Genomic DNA, 23,491 nt, shown 5'->3' with positions numbered 1-23,491 from the left:
ATGTTGTTGATTTATGGCTTTCACTTTACATGGTAGAGTTTTATCTTGCACTTGTAGATGTAGCGATTAACTGTGTTAACTGTGGTTTTTTTGAAGTGTTCCTGCCTGCAACACATTTTTTGAAATGTGTTGCAGGCATCCCTTTCAAAATGAGCAAATATTTGCACAAAAACAAAGTCTATCAGTTTGAACATTAAATATCTTGTCTTTGTGGTGTTTTCAATTGAATATAGATTGAAGAGGATTTGCAAGTCATTGTATTCTGTTTTTGTTTACATTTCACACAATGTCCCAACTTCATTGGAATTGGGTTGTACTTGTATAATGATATGTCATTATACTTGTGAAATTGTAACAAATTTGGATCCTTTTCTAGAGTGGGACAAAATTTCACTTGGGATATAATTGTATGTACAGCGTAACAGGTTCCTTCATGTATTTATAAAAATTGAACTAAAGCTTTCTCTGTATTTATTGCATTCGAGTCACAGATTTGAAACTTTAAAATATTTGTTATTCATCTATGTAGAAATGGCAAATATTTGCTTATCACAGTATCCATTGAAATGTCCATTTAAGACTGCTGAACAGGATAACACAAACTATTCACACATACCAAAATAAAGTGCTAATAAAGCAGATGAGCACCAACAACTCCACTGGGTTGGACGCCAATCTGATGCTGGATACTTCCCCAGTCAAGGCTGGTCCCCATTTACAGCTTGGACAAGTCAAGTCTGGGAGCATGCACTGGTGCTGCATCCACAACACTACGCATGACTGGAAATTGAACCCAGGTCTAAGTATTGATGCTCCAACTCCTGTCCAGTGAGCTGAATGAATGGGAAGGTTCCAAACTGGGATGAAGATATCTGACTTGTTTGATAACTATATTTAGGACCTCGTTAACTGTGGAGCCAAATCTTCAGATCAGATTGTATGAGGAAATATGACTTGAACATCCTTATTATCCCTCCCGGTATGAAATATGGGGGGGATAAAGCGATCAGCATGTCTGTCTGTCCCTGTGTCTGTTTCATTTGTTAGCGCAATATCTCAAGAACCAGTTGACCAATTTCATTCATATTTAGCATAAAGGTGTACTTGGGTCATCCCCCGATACTGTGTATCCTTTCTCTGATTTGTGGGGGCCGGGACGATATGTCATGTCCTGATAACTCTTGTTTTTAAAAACAGCATTGCTTGGTGTGCATTTAAAATAATTTTCCTGTGTGACCCAGACCTCCACATCGCAACTCTTCAGCAATAATCCATTTATCAGAAGGGACACTTCCTTTCCTGGCAGCTCTTGAGAGGGCGGTTCATCCTGCCGCCAAAATAGATGCTACACATTTAGCAGAGACATCCACTGCTCTACCTGCTCCTCAGTTTGTCACAGTCAGAACAACATGCGATGTGGCACAACACAGCCACTAGCAGCAGTGTGTAATCCTAAGAAAAAGGAAGGGGCAGAGCTCATGATGCAGCAGGAAGTGGCTTTTTTGTTTGCTTTTTGACAGGTTTGTAGCCTCCCATCCATCAAGCTCCACAGTGCAGGTTTCCCGTTTGTTTTTCATCTGTCACTGCACCTTTTGCTGCATTGTTTGTCATATTGCGCACGTTTTCAGCAAATTAATAAGTCACAAGACTTAAAGCTTTGCTTCTAGCAGAGGAGTGTCTGTGTGCACAGACATGGAGCTGAGGGTTTGTGGTTGAACATGAAACCACAACCGCTGTGAACTTGAACGATTATTCACAGAGATGAGTCTCTTTTTCTCTCTCTCTAAACTCTCCAAACCCCATAACCTGCTGGCATGTTTTCTTTTAAAATGGCCAAAGTCGGACCATTTATCAGAGGCAAAAAGAGCAAAAACAGATATTGCTGCCAGATTTTCAAATTTACGATGGTCCTTGAGCTAACCATATGCATTGAATGCTTATGTCAGGAAAAATGACCAAATCACAGCTTAAAGTGGTGATATTTCATCAAAAACAGTTTATTTTCTTGCCTTATTTTTTTCATTTTTTGGAGAAAAAAATCACTTGCTGTGATTTAAAAAAAGAAAAAAGTAGCATTAGTGTAACTGTGAACCCTAGAATACTTGGCTGAGACCAGTCATGTGACAAAACTTCAGCGAGGAGAGTAGTCACTTGACTCTGGGTTTACATCCTACAGATCTTGTTTGTTAGAGCATCGGCAGCTGTTGCTGAATAAGCCTATGCAGGAATGACAGTCTGTTGCAAAAACCACATCTATGTAGTATGTAGACTCACTGTTCTTTCTTGGTTGTTGCTCTGCTTTCTGAATGCTCTTTTATCTGCATAGCGCACCTCAGTTTCACTTTGCCTGTCCTTGGGTGTTGCATCAGGGTGCTTCCCCACTTTCTTTGGTCTGCTGTGTGGGTTTCCTGTGTGTGTGTGTGTGTGTGTGTGTGTGTGTGTGTGTGTGTGTGTGTGTGTGTGTGTGTGTGTGTGTGTGTGTGTGTGTGTGTGTGTGTGTGTGTGTGTGTGTGTGTGTGTGTGTGTCAACAGCTTTGAGACTGATTGCATGGTAATTCTGTGTCAAGTAGACATTTCTCAAAAAGTGTTTGACTATGCTGTAAGGAGACTTGTGAGGGAAGCTACCAAGACACCCATGACAGCTCTTAAGGAGTTATAGGCTTCTGTGTATGCGTGTGTGAAGAAACTGGGAATGGTGCAGTATTTGCCTGTTGCATCCTCATTCACAGCTTCATGTTGGAGTAGACTAGAGAACAATTGGAAAATGGATCAAATCTAGGCTCTGGTTTCTGCAACAGATGAAAGTTGCAGTATACACAGTTTATCCAACCACAACCACAGAAGCCTATAACTCCTATAGAGAGAGCTGTTTGGGTGTTTTGGTGGCTTCCCTCCCTCTTCTCCTAGCTTGGTCACGCAATTTTTGAGAAATGCCCACTTGACACAGATTTACCTTACAGGAACGTACTGTTTACGTTTTTTAATAATTGATGTAAATGAAGTCCAAGGCGTATTCAGTGACATGGAAATGTTCATGTATTCATCCTTTGACTCGTTTCAAGACAGCTGTTTACAAGAGTGATGATTTAATAATAAATTGCCGCCATACCACTTTTGGGGGGGGGGGATAGATGGCAAGCCTTAATTGCAGGTATGGATACAATTAATGAATGAAATGCCGCTGACCACACAGTAACATCTTTGGTTCATACTAGTAAGTTCCTTCAGCTTCTTTCTTTTTTTTCACTAGAGGTCACTGCAGATCGGAGATGAATTTGAAATGTTGATTTGGTACAGGTTTTATGCCTGACACTCTTTATGATGCATGGAAAATGAGCAGGGGTGTTGTTGAACCTGGAGCCTTCTGATAGAGAATCAAATGCATTTAACTCCTTGACCACCAGGCTCCCATCTATGTTTCGTGCTGTGTGCACTGAAATAGAAGTTAAAGTAAATGCAATTATGACTTCATACCCCCCCCCCCCCCCCCCCCCCCCCCCCATTTTCCATATCATCCCAGTTTTTTCTGATTTGGGGTTGTATATTTTTTAATTCTATTTTATGATTTCTGACATATCTGTGTTATTCTTGACAAAACACACTTTTGAGTTCTCCATAGTTCTAGTAATGATTCTTCTGTTTCCATAGAGGTGCAAAATGTACAAGTGCAGTGGAGGAAAAAAAAACAGTGACGAGTAAAAACTACCACAACAAAAACAAGCCACCTGAGATGTCTTCTTTGCTTTTTACACTTTTTATTCTCCTTTACTCTCCTTTTGTACGCTGTGCCGAGGAAAATGAGAACAATTTTTACTCCAGCGACTCAGATTTTGATGATGAGGAGCCGAAGAAGTTTCATATCCAGATCAGACCAGTAGCCAGCAGCAGCCGTGGCAACTCCAGCGCCATGGAGAAAGAGCTTAAAGCCACCGTGGGGACGCTGAGTTTGCCACCAAACAGAGGGGTACGAGTCTGTTCCTGTTAGTCAGGCTGCTTGTTCTTGGCATGTCATGTTAACCTGCTCTTCTCTTTTCTTTCAGATTTCAGGCAAGAGGAATCTCTCTCGTAAGTTCTGTTTCTGTGATTTTTATTATTCTGATAAGGGTGAGACTTCCTACAATGTGACGTATTTGTGCTGTATGTTTGACTACACGCATGTTGTCTTTGTGCGTCGTCACTGCAGGAAACTCGAGCACTGCAGGAGGCCGATCGGAAGGAGAAGGCGAAGCTGCGTCTCACAGGGGTGAGTCACTCTTTTCTCCCTCGTTCTCCCTCCATCTCAGAAGGAAAACGTCCTCTACAGCTGTTTTCTCATCTTTCTGTACAAAGTCTCTGCTGCGCTTTGAGAGTGTGATGCAATTCTGAATACAGGTAAACCCCGTTTTGTTTGCGTAAGTCGCGTTTCGGTTTTACTTGCAGTCGATTTGTGGACGCCGAAAATTTAGACTACTTTAAAAAACTCTGTTTTAATTTAACCATTTTTGGGAGGGGTGGACGTGAGTATAAATTCTGGCCTATTCTGAGCCGGTGGGAAAGGTCGAAAGACGAAGGTCACATCCAAAAACTTCGAAGCGTCCATCAACGCTCATCGCTGAAGTGCAGCATTCAGAAGAGGAAGAAACAGATCCTGAATCCACTCCAGATGAAGAACTCATCACTAGTGGAGCAGCTTAGCTAAAATTTCTATGACAGTTGCTCTTTTTGTGATAAAAGCATAGAATTTGGCACACTTATTCTAAATTAACTAATGTTTATTTTCAGATATGGAGCCATCATGGAGCTGACCTCTAATGAGCTACAGGGGTCAATAAAGAATTACACAGGGGTCAAAATTTTAAAAACCTCCAATTATGTTGAAAACTATACCACATTATTTGTCTGATCATAACGATTCCAAAAAGGTATAGTTTGGGCTATCTGTGACCGAATGTTCTGGAGTTATGGGGTAAAAACTGCAAAAATGCTGACAAAGGTCAGTTTCACCTTGTACAGGGGTCAAATGTTAAAGTTCCTTCAGTTTTGGTAAAATGTGATGCAAATTATTGGTTGAGCTAATAGGATTAATAAATGGAATAGTTTGCACCATCTGTCATGCTTAGTTATCATGTTATGGGGTAACCTTGTTGACCTTGTTTGACATTTACTTTGGACACCAAGCATTTAACACTGTCAAAACTATGATTGTATGCTTTTATCACAAAATGAACAGTTGTTTTGCTATGCTGCCCCACTACACCATCCAGGAAGGAATCACGCTTCAAATGGTCGAAACTATTGTAATATGACAAAGTAAGCTGCTGATTACGTTTTTTGGGTCACCCTCATTAACTCGCGGTCCGACTTTGTGCACCCCAGCTTGGGCGAGTTAACAAGATTCACCTGTACTTTTAAAGCGACAACATCAAATAAGGACTTTGCTCTCAAATTCTCCAGAATACATGCTGTGATTGACTTGAAATGTTTAGATACTTGAAGATATCAGTTGTTAAGCTCTATGATTGTGGCTAACAGGGGGCATCTCTGAAGCTTTGTGAGGGCAGTATCTTGGCAGACATCATATATCAAAGTGAAACTTGATTCGCACAAGGTCACCTCACTGTGTATGCGATATCTTCCCTTACCAAAAAATAGTACTGATAAGTATATAAAAAGTAAACTAGAAGTATACTTGAACCATACTTGCATATACTACTTTTTGGTAAGGGTTGTCAGAGGCTTTGTACGTCAAGATGAAACTCTCTACAAAAAGTCACCTCACTATGGCCGTAGACAAGGTTGATAATGAGCACATTTTCTTTTTTTCAGTTTTCCATTTTATACAAGAACAAACAAACACCCCCCTGCCCTGTCCCCAATTCACTGTCCCCCATTCAGTATCACATTATCGACATAATCAAGATAGGGTTGCTAAATTTTAATAAAGGATGTATATCCCTTTCTAAGGTTATTTTTTTCTAAATGTACACAATTATTAATTTCTAAATAAATGGACTGGATTTATATAGCACTTTTCCATCTGCATGAGACGCTCAAAGCGCTTTACAGTTATACCTCATATTCACCTATTCACACAAACACACTCGCACACCGATGCAGGATGCTGCCATGCAATGCGCTCACTGCACACTGGGAGCAGTTTAGGGATTAAGGACCTTGCCCAAGGGCCCTTAGTGATTTTCCAGTCAGGCTGGGGCTTGAACCGAGGATTCTCTCATCTCAAGCCCAATGCTTAACCACTAGACCATCACCCCCCATAACTAAATACCATTTAATTACGGATAGAGGAGAGTCAGACTTCCAGGTGACAGCAATACACTTTCTGCCCACTGCCTGGGCTACTTGCAAAAATTGTATTTAAAATTTAAGCGGATTATCAATTTTCATAAAGTTCCAAAGCAAAAAAAATTCTAGATCAACAGACAATGAATTTTGAGTAATCTTAGTCAAGACATCACAAAGGTCAATCCAGAAATCTCCCACCTTCACACATGATCAAGTGTAGTGTAGGAAGGAGCCCACGTCTGCAGCATGTCACCTTCTCCTTCCGAGTGGTCTCCTGCAGTGCTCGAGTGTGATAGATCAGGTCTAGACTTGTGAATTTTCGAGGTGTTTAGGGGCTCCCATGTTGCCACTCATGCAAAGAGGAGAAACATTTGCAAATGGCCACCTTAAATACCCTTCTCATGATTAGATTTACCTGTGCTAGGAGGTCAAGAGTCATTGAGCTTACCAAACCAATTTTGTGTTCCTATAATTAGTGCTACATGTATTCAAATCAATAAAATGACAAGGGTGCCCAAATTTATGCACCTGCCCAATTTTGTTTAAATAATTATTGCACACTTTCTGTAAATACTAGAAACTTCATTTCACTTCTCAAATATCAGTGTGCTCGTCTGCTATATGATATATTTAACTGACATTTCTGATCCAGACAACCAATGATTTATAAAGGAAAATCATAAAAATTATCATGGGTGCCCAAATTTTTGCATACAACTGTAATTGGCCCATTTCATCCATTAATATTGGAACTGACAAATTTCAGTATGCTGCCCATAAAAATTCCATTTTGTTTACAAACTTCCCATGACGTCTCATAGTATTAAAGCAAAAAAGTAGGTACTTGGAAAATAAAGTATAATGTACAAGTGGAGCACCCAAACAAAGAATAAAACAAAATGAAAAGTACCCCATAAACAAAAGAGAGCATAGAACCACACATTTCCAGCCCCAGAACATGTGGCACACCTCCCTTCATCTGCAACGGTCTTGTATTCGTGAACAACAAATCTAAATAAATCAAGTCCATCTATAGTCTCCTGCACCCGTGGGCCCTCTGGTAGATAATACAGGATATTATATAAAACACTCTGAGATTAAATGATGATTAATAATAACTGCCATTGTGCCATTGCCATAATTCGCCAGCAACACGTGCCATTAATTGTAACACGTGGTAACAGGTTGCAGCAGTTCCTGAGGACACCTGACGCCTCTGCCTCAAATCATCACATTCGTGATCAGCGGCCAACAATGTATACTTCGTGGCATTCATGACTTATTGTCGTTATGTGTAAACGCAGCATAAGACCAGTCTGTTTCTTAGTTTCATCACCTAAAATTTGGAGTATTTTTCATCTGATTGACTTGAAATTTGGCGAAAGCATGCAGAGTGGCTGTGTCTTGGCTGTGTTTTTTGGAGTGGTTCTAGTTATATTTACCATTCATAATTGGGTCAAACTTCACAAATTTTTGGAAAATAAATGAAAGGCCACCTCATGGCAAAAAAACAGAAGTACAGCTTTCTGTTGTTGCTGTGATCTTTGTTTCAAGATGGCGCTGCCTCGTGGCAAATACTACTTCACAAATTTTGGGAAAATAAATGAAAGGCCACATGAAGTGAAAAACCAAAAGTACAGCTTGCTGTTATTGCTGTGACATTTGCTTCAACATGATGCCACCAGGTGGTAAAAAGCTGAAGGACAGCTTTTTTGTTATTGCTATGATCTTTGCTTCAAGATGGCGCTGCCTGGTGGCAAAATCCAGAAGTACAGCTTTCTGTTATTGTTGTGACTGAAGTAAAAGTGCAAAAACACCAATAAAGACCAAAAACACTTCAACAAGACTTGTTAGTGTACCACTGATTTTTCTTTTCATTTGTTTGTTTGCTCACCATAAATTTGAAGTATTTTTCATCTGATTAACTTGAAATTTTGTGAAAGCATGCAGAGTGGCTGTCTCTATAAGCCTATGCTTTTTTGGAGTTGTTCCAGTGATATTTACCATTGATAGTTGGGTCAAACTTTACAAGTTTTGTAAAAATAAATGAAACACCAGAAGTACAGCTGTGGTGTCAGTCGTTCAGCACGTCCACGTCAGACCTCAGGGAAGGTTCTCAACCACTCAGAGGGGCTGTGATCTAGAGCGGTCATTTTTGGGTCGTCACTCTGTGTTGTGAGGTTTTGCGGACTTTTCTGCCAAACGTATTTGATCCATGATCAAAAAATGTAATCAGTGTGCGGACTGGAAACTTTTAAAATATGATGGGACAGGAAGCAAGCCATGAATTCCACAAATACACCACATTCAGTCACCACCACAAATGTGCTGCAAAAAATGCACTTTTATTAGTTATTGCGGTGCATTTGGTACAACACAACCATTATTCATACTGCAGAAAAGAGCTATAAGAATAATTCATAATACTGGTTATAGAGACTACACAAATTCATTATTCTTAAAATCAAAAATTTTAAATTTTACTGATCTGGTTCATTTTCAAACAGTACAAATCGTGTATAAAGCAATAAAGAATTTTCTTCCTGTAAATATTAAAAACATGTTCTTTAATAGAGTAGGGGATTACAATCTGAGGGGGGAGTTTATCTTAAAACATCAGTGGGCACGTACAACATTAAAATGTTTTTGTATTTCTGTTTGCGGAGTGAGGCTGTGGAACAGATTGGGGGTGGGGCTCAAGCAATGTTCAAGCATGAACCAGTTTAAGCAGCGGTCAGTGGTGGGCCCAGATAACCAAAAAATTAACTTCGATAACAGTCAGATAACTGAAAAGTTATCTTTGATAAAGCTAAAACAATAAACCACCCAAAAATGTATCAGAAATTACAGATAACCAATGATCGATAAATTCCAGTATTGTTTCTGGTACACTTGCAACTACTAACAAGCTGATTTTGCGTTCTGACACCACGATCACTTCTAGAAGCATCAAAGGCGACGACAGAACCAAACGAGTTAGCACTTCTGTCTTTGAGCGTCCTCCCCCCTGCTGGAAGCTCCAGTTTACTGCATGGCTTCCAGCACAGAAGCAAACTGCGAGGAGCCACAAAGTTCAACTCTTTACTTAATCACAACACTGCCGTCAGGCAGAGGTCTTGGAAAATAAAGCAGTGCTGAGTTGTGGTTTGGTGTATAAATAAAATGAATACTGATAGAATAACTCCATTAATGTCAATTCTGTCATTTGTGCTAAGTTAAGATATAACATATATTGTTTAAGGTTGAATAATGCACTAATTCTGAAGTTTTGTAACAAACATAGACAGATGGCATTCTGGGTAAAATGTACCTCCGCTAACACTGATTGGTTGACTCATTCATTCTATGTAAACCAACACATTAATGTGAGGTGTGTCGTGTGTTGGTGTTTACAGGTAAATGTGCTTTTGTAAAATATGCCATTTTTTATTTGTAAAAAAAAAAAAGGCATTTTCCAAAAAAAAAAAAAAAGCCAAGTTGTAATTGGATAACCGTCTGATATAACTGGTGTCAAAATAAATAGAACACTGCCATGATCTACTGGTGCCAGTGCAAGTTTTGGCCCTTTTTCAGCTGATTTTTCATTTGTGCGAGAATTTTTTGGATTGCACCGAGTTTCAGGTTAATCGCACGTCCTGCATCGTTTAATAATATGGAGTAACGAGCTGCGTTTAACATCTCACGACCACCTCCTGATTGGCGATCGTGTGGTCAGTTGAAAATCAAGCCTGTTTGATATTCTGGTCGGGCTTCGTGAGGGTATCCCTCTGCTGAAGCGCTACAAGCATCCAGCCTCTCGCACTGTGCCTATGCAAACACCGCAGACTTGTCTTGTAATGTTTTTTTGTTTTTTTTACTTTGTCTCCCATCGAGAGTTTTTGTAAATAAAGTTTGAAAAAAAGCTTATGTTTACGTTTTGCATCTGGAAACACGAGTCCGATGTGTGGTTTTTGAACGTACAATGTGTGTGAGAACATAAATCGTGCGCTCTGAACTTTTACACCATGCGGTTCTGTGGTACAGTTTGAGCTGGAACCGAGTACAGTGATTGAAAATATCAGCCCAGCTTCAGGGTGAACACTGTCATGAACACTTCTGGCCAGTAAATGGCAGTAGAGACCTTGAAAACTTGCCAAAACAAAATTCCAGATAATCTGTGTTGCTACGTTTAAGATGCGCGGAATTTAATAAATGCAAACACAGTAACAACATCTATAAACCCAGAGAATATATTCACGAGAGTTTTAGGCACTAGAGTTTAATGCTGTTGTCCATGGAGCCTGATCAGAGTGTCTCAAATGCATTTCTCATGTCATGAACGCACTGAAATTACCCTATCCTCTACCCATAATGCACCTGGACACAGCATGTCCACACTAAAACCATAAAAATTAGCGCATTACTTTAAAACTAAAACATATATCTGATATTTTCACTTTATAAAACTTCAGACGTGACGTTAATTTAAATAACTTGTCCGAAATTAGTTTGGTTAAAATTTGAATCATAAGTTAAAAATGTATGCCTCTGGATGACTTGGGTGATATTGGTCACATATCAGTATGGGGTTAAAAGAAATTAGTTTTTTTTTTTTGGTGACCAGTTCTCCTTTGCCTGCAGAGGATACAGCAGTTTCTTCTAGAAGCAGCTCTCCTCTGTTTGCAGAGGGTAGAACTACACATCTACAAAACATTTAACAGGTAGGTGCTCAACTGAATTTAAATTTTATAAGTGTTTGTAGCTGTTCAGCTTTGTTTACCACGTTAAGGTCACTTCAGGTTCCTTTATTCGTACCCGTAGGTAAATTAGGTTTTATTTACAGTCTAAAAATTATCAGACAAAAATTTATCGGAAGGTAATTCGTCCGATAATGGTTTTCAAAGTTCTGAAAAGATAATCTGATAATGAAAACATTATCTTTGATAATTATTGGTTATCGGAACCGTGCCCACCACTGGCAGCGGTATAGGCACATGGTTTTTTTCTAGGTATAAGGAGGAGGAAGGTGTTGAGGGTTAGGGTGTTTTTGTTGATCATTGTTTAGTTGTGTGCACTTTGTTTTTTTATCTTGTAAATATGTAGTATAAAATCACACGCATTGCATATGTATGTATGTATATATGTATATGTAGGTGTATATGTATGTAGGTATGTGTATATCTGTATATATGTACAGTGAGGAAAATAAGTATTTGAACACCCTGCGATTTTGCAAGTTCTCCTATTTAGAAATCATGGAGGGGTCTGAAATTTTCATCTTAGGTGCATGTCCACTGTGAGAGACATAATCTAAAAAAAAATCTGGAAATCACAATGTATGATTTTTTAAAATAATTTATTTGTATGTTACTGGTGCAAATAAGTATTTGAACGCCAACCAACCAGCAAGAATTCTGGCTCTCACAGACCTGTTAATTTTTCTTTAAGAAGCCCTCTTATTCTGCACTCTTTACCTGTATTAATTGCACCTGTTTGAACTTACCTGTATAAAAGACACCTGTTCACACACTCAATCAGTCACACGCCAACCTGTCCACCATAGCCAAGACAAAAGAGCTATCTAAGGACACCAGGGACAAAACTGTAGACTGCACAAGGCTGGGATGGACTACAGGACAACAGGCAAGCAGCTTTGTAGAAGACAACAACTGTTATGATTATTTATTAGAAAGTGGAAGAAACACAAGATGACTGTCAGTCTACCTCAGTCTGGGATTCCATGCAAGATCTTACTTTGTGGGGTAAGGATGATTCTGAGAAAGCTCAGAACTACACAGGAGGACCTGGTCAATGACCTGAAGAGAGCTGGGACCACAGTCATAAAGATTACATTAGTAACACATGATACCGTCATGGTTTAAAATTCTGCAGGGCGGCAAGGTCCCCCTGCTCAAGCCAGCACATGTCCAGGCCCGTTTGAAGTTCACCAGTGACCATCTGGATGATCCAGAGGAGGCATGGGAGATGGTCATGTTGTCAGATGAGACCAGAATAGAGCTTTTTGGAATCAACTCCACTTACCATGTTTAGAGGATGAGAACAACCCCAAGAAAACCATTCCAACCGTGAAGCACGGGGGTGGAAACATCTTACTCTTGGGGTGCTCTTCTGCAAAGGGGACAGGACGACTGCACCGTATTGAAGGGAGGATGGATGGGGTCATGTATTGCGAGATTTTGGCAAACAGCCTCCTTCCCTCAGTAAGAGCATTGAAGATGGGTCATGGCTGGGTCTTCCAGCATGACAATGACCCCAAACACACAGCCAGGGCAACTAAGGAGGGGCTCCGTAAGAAGCATTTCAAGGTCCTGGAGTGGCCTGGCCAGTCTCCAGACCTGAACTCAATAGAAAATCTTTGGAGGGAGCTGAAACTCCAAACCTGAAAGATTTGGAGAAGATCTGTATGGAGGAATGGACCAAAATCCCTGCTGCAGTGTGCGCAAACCTGGTGAATAACTACAGGCAATGTTTGACCTCTGTAATTGCAAACAAGGCTACTGTACCAAATATTAACATTGATTTTCACAGATGGGTACATAGTGTTAATTATTTTATGATGATGGGATTTGAGTTTGTGTTGTGTTAAATGTGTTTGTAGAATGGCCCAAGCAGAGGGTCACCCCTTGGAGTCTGGTCTGCTTGAGGTTTCTTCCTCAATACATCAGAGGGAGTTTTTCCTTACCCCTGTCGCCTGTGTGCTTGCTCTGGGGGTTGGTAACGAGTGTGTGTGTGTGTGTGTGTGTGTGTGTATGTGTGTGTGTGTGTGTGTGTGTGTGTGTGTGTATGTGTGTGTGTATGTATATGTGTGTGTGTGTGTGTGTGTGTGTGTGTATGTATATGTGTGTGTGTGTGTGTGTATGTATATGTGTGTGTGTGTGTGTGTGTGTGTGTGTGTGTGTGTGCGTGTGTGTATGTATATGTGTGTGTGCGTGTGTGTGTGTGTGTATGTATATGTGTGTGTGTGTGCGTGTGTGCGTGTGTGTGTGTGTGTGTGTGCGTGTGTGTGTGTGTGCGTGTGTGTGTGTATATGTATATGTGTGTGTGTGTGTGTGTGTGTGTGTGCGTGTGTGTGTGTGTATGTATATGTATGTAAGGGGTGGGCGTTTATAAGCTTTGCTTCTGCCTTGAAACCCTTTTGGTCACACATGTCACTGTGGAATTGTCTTGTGTATCAGTTTTTTGTTATTGTTGTTGAGTCTGTGTGCCAAATAAATTCATTCATTCATTCATTTGTTTCCATAATTAAAGACAGCACCGTTAAATGTGCCGCAAATGGGTCAATGGAGCTGCAATGGAGCCCTTAAAAAGTGGGTTAAAAATGCGGTTTAGATGCACAGAAAGCACGTAAAATCCGTGTGTCTGTGCACATCACAATGCGTGTTTAAAACGGTGTTTGTGTAGTATAATCTCTGTCCTTTTCTCTCAGACACTGAATTTGAAGTGTTTGCACCGTGGTACGGTGGTTGGGAAGTGCAAATCAATCAGTCATGAAAACTGAAAGTAAAAGACCAAAAAGACCTTTTGACAAGACTTGTCAGCGTACCACTGAGTTTTCATTTATTAGTCGAAAGCCGTTTATTAAATTAATTTAACCCCTAAAAGAATAGACCTGCTAGAGCTGCCTCCACTCTCTTGGCAGGTGAATTAGTCGGCTCAAACAGGTTGCCTATGCCTCGTAAATGAATGCAGGTATTATCTTCATGCTAATGCTGTTTTTTGTATTTGTGATTTTGTGCTTTTATTTGTTACAATAAATGTCACATATGAGTTTCACCATGAAGATTCAAAATTTGCTTCATTCATTCGATGACTAGTTGATGACCAGTGATGCCCGACTAGTCGACTAATGATTTTCATTAGTTGTCCCAAACCTACAAATAAGTTACAAACCATATCCATCTTGGGCTCACACTGCATTATCGCTAATAAATTTTGTTAGTCAATTGAACAATAAGCTGCAGAAAGGAGTTTCACTGTCTTCTAAATCTGGAGGTGACAGATTTAATGAAGATGGCAACAGGGTGCAGTGTCACTGGCTAATTGCTGGTATTTATCACTGAGAAGGTAATAATAGTTTTCCCTCATGGCATCTTATCTCGTGGTATCGCTGTATCTCCTGAGCACTCAGAGGGTGAATGCTGTTCAGCTGAACTCTAATGAACATCGTCTGCAGTGAGTCACTGTGAATGTGTGCGTCTTTACAGATGGAGAGCAGGAGACCCTGCGCAGGTCCACTTCCAGTCCTGATCACAGCAGGTGAGGCGACTCTTCATGACATTATGTTCAACGTCCTAATTACCTCTGACAAAGTCATTATTTTGTTGTCACCTGGCTTTGTCCTCCAACTGTAAAATTACTGAGAAAATAATGAATGTATTTTCTTAGTTGTGGATGAAATGTCTGAGTCTTGAGTCTGGAACTGATACCAGTTTTGGGGGAATTTGGTTCAAGGTGTAGGTATTTTAAGTCATTTCTTGACATTCATAATTTTGTTTTACTGCTCAAATTAATGTTTCACAAGTAGAAGCCACTCTATGAGTGTGTTCCTCGGCCAGAGTCCAGCAGTCCTCTATTTACATATGTCTCTGTCCACATTGTAAGAAGGTTATCCATTAGATGTCTTATCAAGCATTCTTGATTGGTGTCCTTTGATCATGAACTTTGATCCTGGTCAATGACCTCTCATTCTCAGCTTTGATCCTCTTCAGTCACATTTGATGTTGAACTTTGATCCTGTGATTGACCTCCCATCCTGATTGCTCATGTAATTGGTGCCGTTTGATCCTGCCATAGCTACCCTAAGTCACTTAGTTACAGTTGCCTTCAAGTTACTCAGTTTCTTTGCTAATTAATGGTTATCTACTCTCCAATAAATGACAGTCAAGATCCAGATCAAATTTATTAGGATCAAAGGTCAAAGATCAAGGGTCAAAGGCAGGATCAGCATGACATGAAGGGTCAAAGGCATGATCCACCCCTTGATTAGGATCAAAGAAGTGAGACTCAATGATCAAAGGCAACATCTACATCTTGATCTGCGTCCACACCAAACTCTAAGCAGGTCTTCCTTAGGTCAGGCTCTACCTCACCACCAAATTTCAATATCATCCTTTTGTGTTGCTGAGGCAGAGACTAACTTATTCAATAATTAAATCAATTAACTCATCTCATCGTGTCAATTGAATGAGAATCTCTAACTTCCTCTGGATGGGATGCCAGTCCATCACAAGTCACTTCCACAGCCAAGGCTTCTACCCATTTATCTACATCTGGGTGGATTGGGACAATGCAGATGAAGTGTGTGGGCCAAGGACACAGACAGGTAGCATCACTGGGAGAGGCCCCACTCCTCATCCCACTGAGATACTCACAGAAATATTTATATTTCACCAAATCTCTACTTATAGCTTGATAGGTTCTGACAAGCAAATGGTATTTTTGAGGTTCCAGTGAGGTGGGACAGGACTGGTGCCAATGGGCCTCAGAGCCTGTACGTCAGGTGGTCATGGCTTCAGCGCTGCTGTGCTTCTTTCATATTCCATTTTATTTCCTGTGCCTCACTTTTGTCTTTTCTTTTCCCTTGTTTTGTCTCTTCTTCCTTGGACAGGTTGACTTCGACAGTGTTGGGTTCTGACAGTCTGTTTGGACCACCGCTGGAATCGGCTTTCAAATCCAAAAGTTTCAGTGGCCGGGACCAGCTCAGAGAACGGAGTGCTCTCAGCGCTTCTGAATGTGAGCATTGTTGTGGTTGAGTTTCTCTACGCCACTAATATCCTTTTTTTAAGTGGTAGAAAAAGGGAGGCTTTTTATGGACAGGTCCTTTGTTGTCTGCTGCTTTTGATATTCTGTGTTTCTTCTTTGTGTCAGATGCTGCCTTCTCTTCTGACTCTTCGTCTCCAGAGAACATTGAAGATTCTGGTCTGGACTCGCCTTCCCATCAGCCCCTTGGGCCCTCTCCTGAGCCCATGGGCTGGGCAGCTTGGCCCCCTGCATCACAGAGTAAAGACCAGATGCAAACACTGGGTCGGTCTTCAGACCCGTTCTTCTCTGCCTTCAAGGACCCCTCCCTCGCTCTGACCTCTCACCCACAGGATGAGCCTGTGACCACCTGGTCAGTCGCACAGTCGTGTCCCTCTCACGTTTCCACAGGCACAGTCCCCTCATCAGTAAGATTTCCTGCTTTTTCTCAGTTCCTCCCCCCACCTGAGATGGACTCTGTGTGGAGCTGCAAACACATGCTCTCAGAGGACCCCTTCCTTGCTGCCTTTGAGAGGACAGAGACCTTAAATCTGCCTGATGCTTGGGCGTGGCCCCCAGCTTGCTCAACACAAGAAGGCAGGGACCCATTCACCATCACTCTCACAGACACCAAGACACTACCATCCGCCTCCTCGTCTTCCTCATCTTCCTCCAATCGTAAAGAGAGAGACAGGAAACGAGATCGGAGCCTCCCACCTGCTGCATCTGTAGATGACCCATTTGCAGTCACCATGATTGGGAGCCCCACACACCAATCAGTGCTGGCTGCCGCAGCTGGGATCATCCCTCCCCACAGCAGTGACGGTGCGGGTAACAACAGGCCGGCACGCGACACCAGTTCCAGCTCTTTGCCTAAAGCTCAGCCAAAGAATGAGCTGCTGCACTGGAACTCTGTCCAAAACCCGTTTAACGAGGGTGCCTCTGCAGTGTCCGGAGCAAGGCATCCGAGCAGCTCCAAAACGCAGGGAGGACGAGAGAGAAGAAAACACTGGTCCTCAGAAAGTGAGCCACGGAGGAACGCTCCTCCACTCACGAGGCATTCAGGGCCCCAGGAGGACCTTTGTTTTTCGACAGACAAAGACCAGGACTGCCTGGATCTCAACTCTCCGCTACCCTGTGGTACTGCTTCTCACAAGGGTACTGATTCTTCAAACAAAAGCGCACCTCTGCACCCAGTTCATACCCATGTCACCATAGTTTCATACATTATACAGGGAATTTCTTATTTAAATCTCAAATATTAAAATACAGTACTAATGTGATGCTAAATTTCTGCATTAAACTGCAACAAATGAAATTCCATTAGTTTTGGTGCCAGCTGGCTTTGGCTCCGTTTCCTGCTCCACTCATCCCTGCCTGCTCTGAACGCAACTTATTTTTACAGGAGATCTGTGTCACATTTAAGTGTGTTGTTCAGATGGACTTTGAACTTCTTTTTGTGTCTTTCAAAGGTTCAAAGCATAACTTCATGCAGGACAGCAATGAAGTGGTCAGAACTGCTCCCATTCGAGGGTCCCGGCTCAAGAGGACTTCAGGACGACTCCTCAGCACAGAGAAAGTGAGGTTCAACTCAGAACTGTGAGAAACTGTTGGCACAAGATGACTGCCACAAAGTTTTGAAAACACTCTTCATTCCTTTGATTTGTAGATATTTTGGTTTGCTTTGCTGCCACAGGGCAGGAGTAATTTAGTTTTTGGGTATGACCAGAAACAACGCTCAGACTATTTGCCACAAAGTTTTGAAAACACTCTTCATTCCTTTGATTTGTAGATATTTTGGTTTGCTTTGCTGCCACAGGGCAGGAGTAATTTAGTTTTTGGGTGTGACCAGAAACAACGCTCAGACTATTTTATTGGTTTTAAAGGACCTGGCAGGCGTAATGTTTCTACTGATCAGTTCATCCTTTTAATCTCACAACCTGCCAGGAAGGAATGTTTTCTTTTTGAACATTTCGTTTGGCATTTGGCCTCACTCGATGTTCATGTGATGACAAATAAATAAATAAATCCAACTGGGCCATCCGCGTGTCGTCCGCCATGAGGACTCCTAGAACCATGGGCGTCGCTGTTTTGAATGGTTACATGTGCCATGCCATCGGTTGTCACTTCTGGTTTGTTTTCGTGGCACATTGTGGAACGTCACTTGTGGTTTGTTTCCATGTCAGATCAGTGTCCACTTCATCCACCTTAAGGACCCCTAGAACCAAAGGTCACATGATATGATCTAATCTAGCGTTTGGGAGCAATTGATTCGGTTGCAGAACGTCCTTTCCAGTTTGCTTCTGCATCAGATCAGTTGCTGGCATTGCTAAGCACGTTGCTAAAACCTCACAGACGACGTGCCCGGATGTGTGACTGAGTCAACAGACCGAAAACGCATCTCGGATTTCAAAGTAAGTAGTGGGTAGCGCCCAAACAATTTCAGTTTAAGCAAAAACAAAAACAATTAAACTGGCTTTTAATAGCTAGTGGTGCTGTTGACATGTTTTGTTTTTATGTGCTGTTTTAACTTTATTGTATTTGTCTGAAGCAGTGATTTTCAACCTTTTTTGACCCGCGGCACCCTTTTTATATTAACAAAATCCTGCGGCACACCACTGTCATGTGTCACGTGTCACGCACCACTAACTCGACTATCTCTACACGGTGCGTTAGCACGTTAGCAACACGTGCGGTACAGATATGACGTAACATAGTATATACTATAGTCATGGAGCTGTATATGAGAACTAGAGAGCACAGTCCCAATGCTGCACACTAAACGAAAACATCCCTTCATGGACAGCGACATGACGCCTCCTAACCGGGCAAAATATTGACGAAGTACCCAGATGTTAATGCATTTTCAATGGAGATTCGCGACTGAACACACTCAGAAAAATGCTCGCAAAATACGTGTTAAAATGCCATTTTGTCCTGGATATCGAGCCAGTAAAACTAAATTACATTAAATTATGTCAGGAAAGTATTAAACTTACTCTGACACCCACATATTCACAAATATTAGTGTTGAAAGTTACACGGATCTGCGCTGATAAGCTACGCTGCTCGGCTGAGCTGCTGCTGTGTTCAACGCAGCGCGGCTCCTAAAACCATTACAATACATTTATATATATTATATTTTTACACAATTATCCTTTATTGACCGAGTTTCATTCATGAAGTCAGCAGTGTGTGTGTGCACATCTCTGTGTGTGTGGCAGCACAGTGCGGGTCATTAATTTCATTATTTTAAGGTGCAAAAAAAAAAAAACTCCCCAGTCTTGTCGAACAATTTTTAGTCACTAACGACAAGAATTTTAACTAGACATTGGTCTAGCAGTGGAAAATATCAACCAGACATAAGTGAAATTAATGATCCGTGTCATCGGGCGACACAGGTACGGCAGGAGACATACAGCTGTTTATCATCCAAATATCATGGACAAAGTGACAAGAAGAACCAAAACCACTTACTTATGGAAGGAAATATTGTCTCCCTTGTTCCTCCGTTTGTGACTTTGCCAACATGCGCAGCTTTTCGGCATATTCCACCTGTTTCTTGACGAGACTAAGTCACTAACTTGCCCGGAATTAAAATGGTGATCACGCCTCCTTGTCGGCACACGGCTCAGCGCTACTGCGCGCTTTGCTGCCATCTACTGGAATAAAAGAGCATTACACCATCTGCCACACTATTACAGCACATACACCCGATAATGGTGATATTTGATAATTGCCCACGGCACCCCTGATGATCGATCACGGCACCCTAGGGTGCCGCGGCACCCCGGTTGAGAATCACTGGTCTGAAGGACCTAAATGACATGGTGAGATGGTGAGGAGCTTCACCCATTAATGTCAGCGACATTAACATATTATTTACTCTTGTTGTAAATTACATTTTAATTTAACCTTTATTTAACCAGGTTAGTCCCATTGAGATCGAGACCTCTTTTGAGAGGAACACCTGGACAATTATAAAGTTTCAAATTCACCTCACCTGCATGTCTTTAAATGTGGAAGGAAACCAGAGCACCTGGGAGAACAAGCAAAGGCCACATTCAATAAATCTATCAATTTTGAGAATACAGAAGTTTCTGTTCTTGATATTCTGCTTAGCAATATTTTCATGAACACCTTTAATAGTTTAATAGTTTATCATTAACAAATTGTGTCATTTTACTGAAAATACCTTCATCTCAAGCCCTTCATACACCCAAGCATTTTTGAACTGTGGTGTTTCACATTCACTGTTTCACAGTTGTGAATTTCACGCCGTCTCGTGGTCTGTGACTCAAACAAGAGGTGTGTTTCAGCAGAGGTTTAGGGCACAATGTAAACACACCTTGTCAAGTATGGACAAGAAGACAACATTGGGGCACAGCAGAAGTTCATCACAGGTGCTACACTTCTTCTAGATAACCCTCTCAACTTGAGAGAACGTGTCACTATCATAATCACTTGTAAATATGCTGATTTGGCGCCATCCACCAGACGTGGGGCCAAATGGTAAATGGACTGCATTTATATAGCGCTTTTCCATCTGCATCAGATGCTCAAAGCGCTTTACAATTATGCCTCACATTCACCCCGATGTTAGGGTGCTGCCATACAAGGCGCGCACTACACACTGGGAGCAATAGGGGATTAAAGGCCTTGCCCAAGGGCCCTTAGTGATTTTCCAGTCAGGCGGGGATTTGAACCCATGATCTTCTGGACTCAAGCCCAACACCTTAACCACTAGACCATCACCAAATACAAAAGTATTTGTATTTGAAAATACTTAAATACATTTTTCGGAGTATTTGTATTTTCTGATTTTGAATTCAAAGTATTTGTATTTCAAATACATTGCCGATCCCAAGTATTTCCAAATACTTTTATAAATACTTTTTCAAATAACTTTTCAAACTTGAGAAACTCTGTGACACCGTGTTGACTATAGATTGTGATAGTTTGATTATTGCCTGTGATATTATAATAGTGAATTTGTGATAAAACATTCAATCCTTTACTTATCAATAGTATTTGGTCATGCTATTTCAGTTCTTGTGTTGATTTGTTGTTTGTAGTTCATAGAAAGTTTTTGTATTTGTATTTGGAATTCGAAAATCTAAAGTCACAGGTGGCTAGAACCAAGAATCTTCTGTTTTAGAAGCAAGCTTGCTTTTGACCATGTCACTGACTACGTTTATATGCAGTCAATAACTCTTTAATAACCCTTTCATAACCGATATATTAGCAATAACCCAGTTGCGCACGGCCATGTAAACACCCGCAAAAACCCGAATATGCTCATATTCCGGTTTTTAAAAACCCGAATATGACCCCTGGGTTACTCCTTTTCTAAACTGAATATCAGGTCATATAAACGCGCATCAGAATATCCCCATAGAAAGGAACATTATTTTGTGTTCTGCACATGTCCTATCCGCAAGAAATCTTGGTCTTTTGAGTATGGCAACTACTTGTATGCGGCGCGCACAACCCACCGGACACCACAGAAGCAGAGTTAAACAAGCATGGGGAAATCCAGACGCGGCAGCACAGCACCACACTTTTGGAGCGAGGAGGAAACCAAGTACTTCATTAGTATCATGAAAGGCATGAATATTATGACTTTTATTGACTGTAGAAAGTACAGAGATAGCGACATTTACAAGAAAGTGGCCGAAAAGTTACGCGTAGCAGGATTCGCACGAACGCCAGACCAAATCAAGCACCGGTGGAAGACGTGCGCCGCTATTTAGATGGGGATATTCCAAATGATACCAATGACCATGTATACAGGAGTAACTCTGTCTGCTTAAGCATGTAAACGGGTTATTCCTAATGATTCAGAAACCGGAATATTGACCTTATCCCGAATATTAACGGCATGTAAACGTAGCCACTGTGATATTCTACACGGGTTCTGCTGTTTCCATAGAGGTACAGGACTTGTAGGTGGAGCGAAAAACAAGCCCGTAGTGAATAAACGTGAGGAGCAAAATGAGAAAACACACACACAAAAGGAGATGGTTCAGAATCTGCTCAGGGTGCAGAGGGTTAAGAGAGAACGACATCACTGGTTCATTGCAAGACCTGCACACCAACCTCACTAATTGAGGGAAAAATTCAATAAATGAAAAAATAAACAAATTGCTTAATTGTGTAAATGTCATTAAAATTTCCCCCCCATTTATTTCAAAATCAGAGGACAAACACACAGCCAGATCTGATGGGACTGTCTTCTGAAAGCTGCTTTCATTGATCTGACTTTCTTCCCATGTCTCTCAGTCTCGCTCACTGTGCTCGTCCCCGCTGCCGGGGCCCAGCCCTTCCATCACTTCCTCTTCCTCATCTAGTCCCAGCGAATGGGGTCCGCAGGGTCGTGACGGCGAGTGGATGGGTCAGAACAGAGCACCTAGTCCTGCTAAGGGAGAACGAGCTTCACCTTTGGCCTATCAGCCACAGGACCACCCTCAAAGACCGCGTAAGACACAGAACATGAAAGACAGCGCCTCACGAGCAGTGACTAGGAAATGTGTCAGTAATCAGATTTGTTCTCCTCAGTGCACCTGTCACGAGGACCCAGTCCCATTTCTCTCAGCACACAGGAAGCCTGGCCTGTGGCAGCAGCCATAACGGAATATATCAACGCCTACTTCAAAGGCGGACAGCACAACCGGTCAGCAATACGATACTGCCCCAAAAAACAAACAAAAGCATATTCGTGGAGTTATAAAAAACAATTACGTTGATTTAACTTGTTGTGCGATTCTTTTTGTGCAGGTGCCTTGTGAAGATCACAGGTGATCTGACAATGTCCTTCCCAGCAGGCATCACCCGGATCTTCACAGGCAATCCCAACATTCCCGTGCTCAGCTTCAGACTGGTTAACATTGCGAAGATCGATCACTTTCTGCCCAACCAGAAGCTGCTCCACAGGTCAGCTGACTACTTTTTTTTTGGTATACCACCCACATACAAATGACAAGGGAAACATTAATATAATGATGATGGTTTGGAAGCAGTACGTGGAAGTAGGGGTATGGTGAGAGTAGAGCTTTATTTTTATTTGTTTATTTTTGGTGGCCATTCACAGCATTTTTAGAAAATCTCTCAACTTTTAATAAGTGGCCTTGTATGTTGTCAGTGTAAGTGCAGCTCCAAGGCAGAGCAGGTGACCATTGACAAACCAGTGAGTTTGGGAGTGTGCATGACAGGACAAAAGAGGGGGAGAAAAAGACTGACTGACATACAGTATTTACCTATGGGTCTATCAGGGAGGGTGCTCAGAGGGACACAAACAGAAAAGAGACACATGATTGTCTGAGCTTTTGATCGCGGCTGGCGGCCCTTAAGCTCCTTTCACACTGGCATATTCGTAGAGCTGCTTATTGTGGCGTATCATGCAAGTCTGTGCAACACGGCGCTCCTGTACGCAACCAAAAACAGAAACAGCAGCTCTCTCTCTCTCTCTCTC

At 41.6% G+C, this 23,491-nt stretch overlaps 1 protein-coding gene across 3 annotated transcripts in view; it reads left to right on the top strand.

The window, feature by feature from the left end:
* Positions 1–23,491, top strand: part of fcho1 (FCH and mu domain containing endocytic adaptor 1) — a 202,089-nt gene that overhangs the window by 155,069 nt on the left and 23,529 nt on the right. For all 3 annotated transcript variants that reach the window (XM_034180163.1, XM_034180161.1, XM_034180162.1), the window contains 10 exons: positions 3,783–3,964; positions 4,041–4,065; positions 4,184–4,243; positions 14,487–14,538; positions 15,890–16,014; positions 16,150–17,178; positions 17,493–17,599; positions 22,303–22,498; positions 22,579–22,693; positions 22,798–22,953. In XM_034180163.1, coding sequence (XP_034036054.1) covers positions 3,783–3,964; positions 4,041–4,065; positions 4,184–4,243; positions 14,487–14,538; positions 15,890–16,014; positions 16,150–17,178; positions 17,493–17,599; positions 22,303–22,498; positions 22,579–22,693; positions 22,798–22,953 — 2,047 coding nt within the window. The remainder of the gene's footprint in view (positions 1–3,782; positions 3,965–4,040; positions 4,066–4,183; positions 4,244–14,486; positions 14,539–15,889; positions 16,015–16,149; positions 17,179–17,492; positions 17,600–22,302; positions 22,499–22,578; positions 22,694–22,797; positions 22,954–23,491) is intronic.

Source organism: Thalassophryne amazonica, chromosome 10 (genome assembly GCF_902500255.1).
Source record: "Thalassophryne amazonica chromosome 10, fThaAma1.1, whole genome shotgun sequence".
NCBI classification, from domain to species: domain Eukaryota; kingdom Metazoa; phylum Chordata; class Actinopteri; order Batrachoidiformes; family Batrachoididae; genus Thalassophryne; species Thalassophryne amazonica.
The sequence above is the reverse complement of the archived record's forward strand: the minus strand, read 5'-3'. Positions and strand labels throughout refer to the sequence as shown.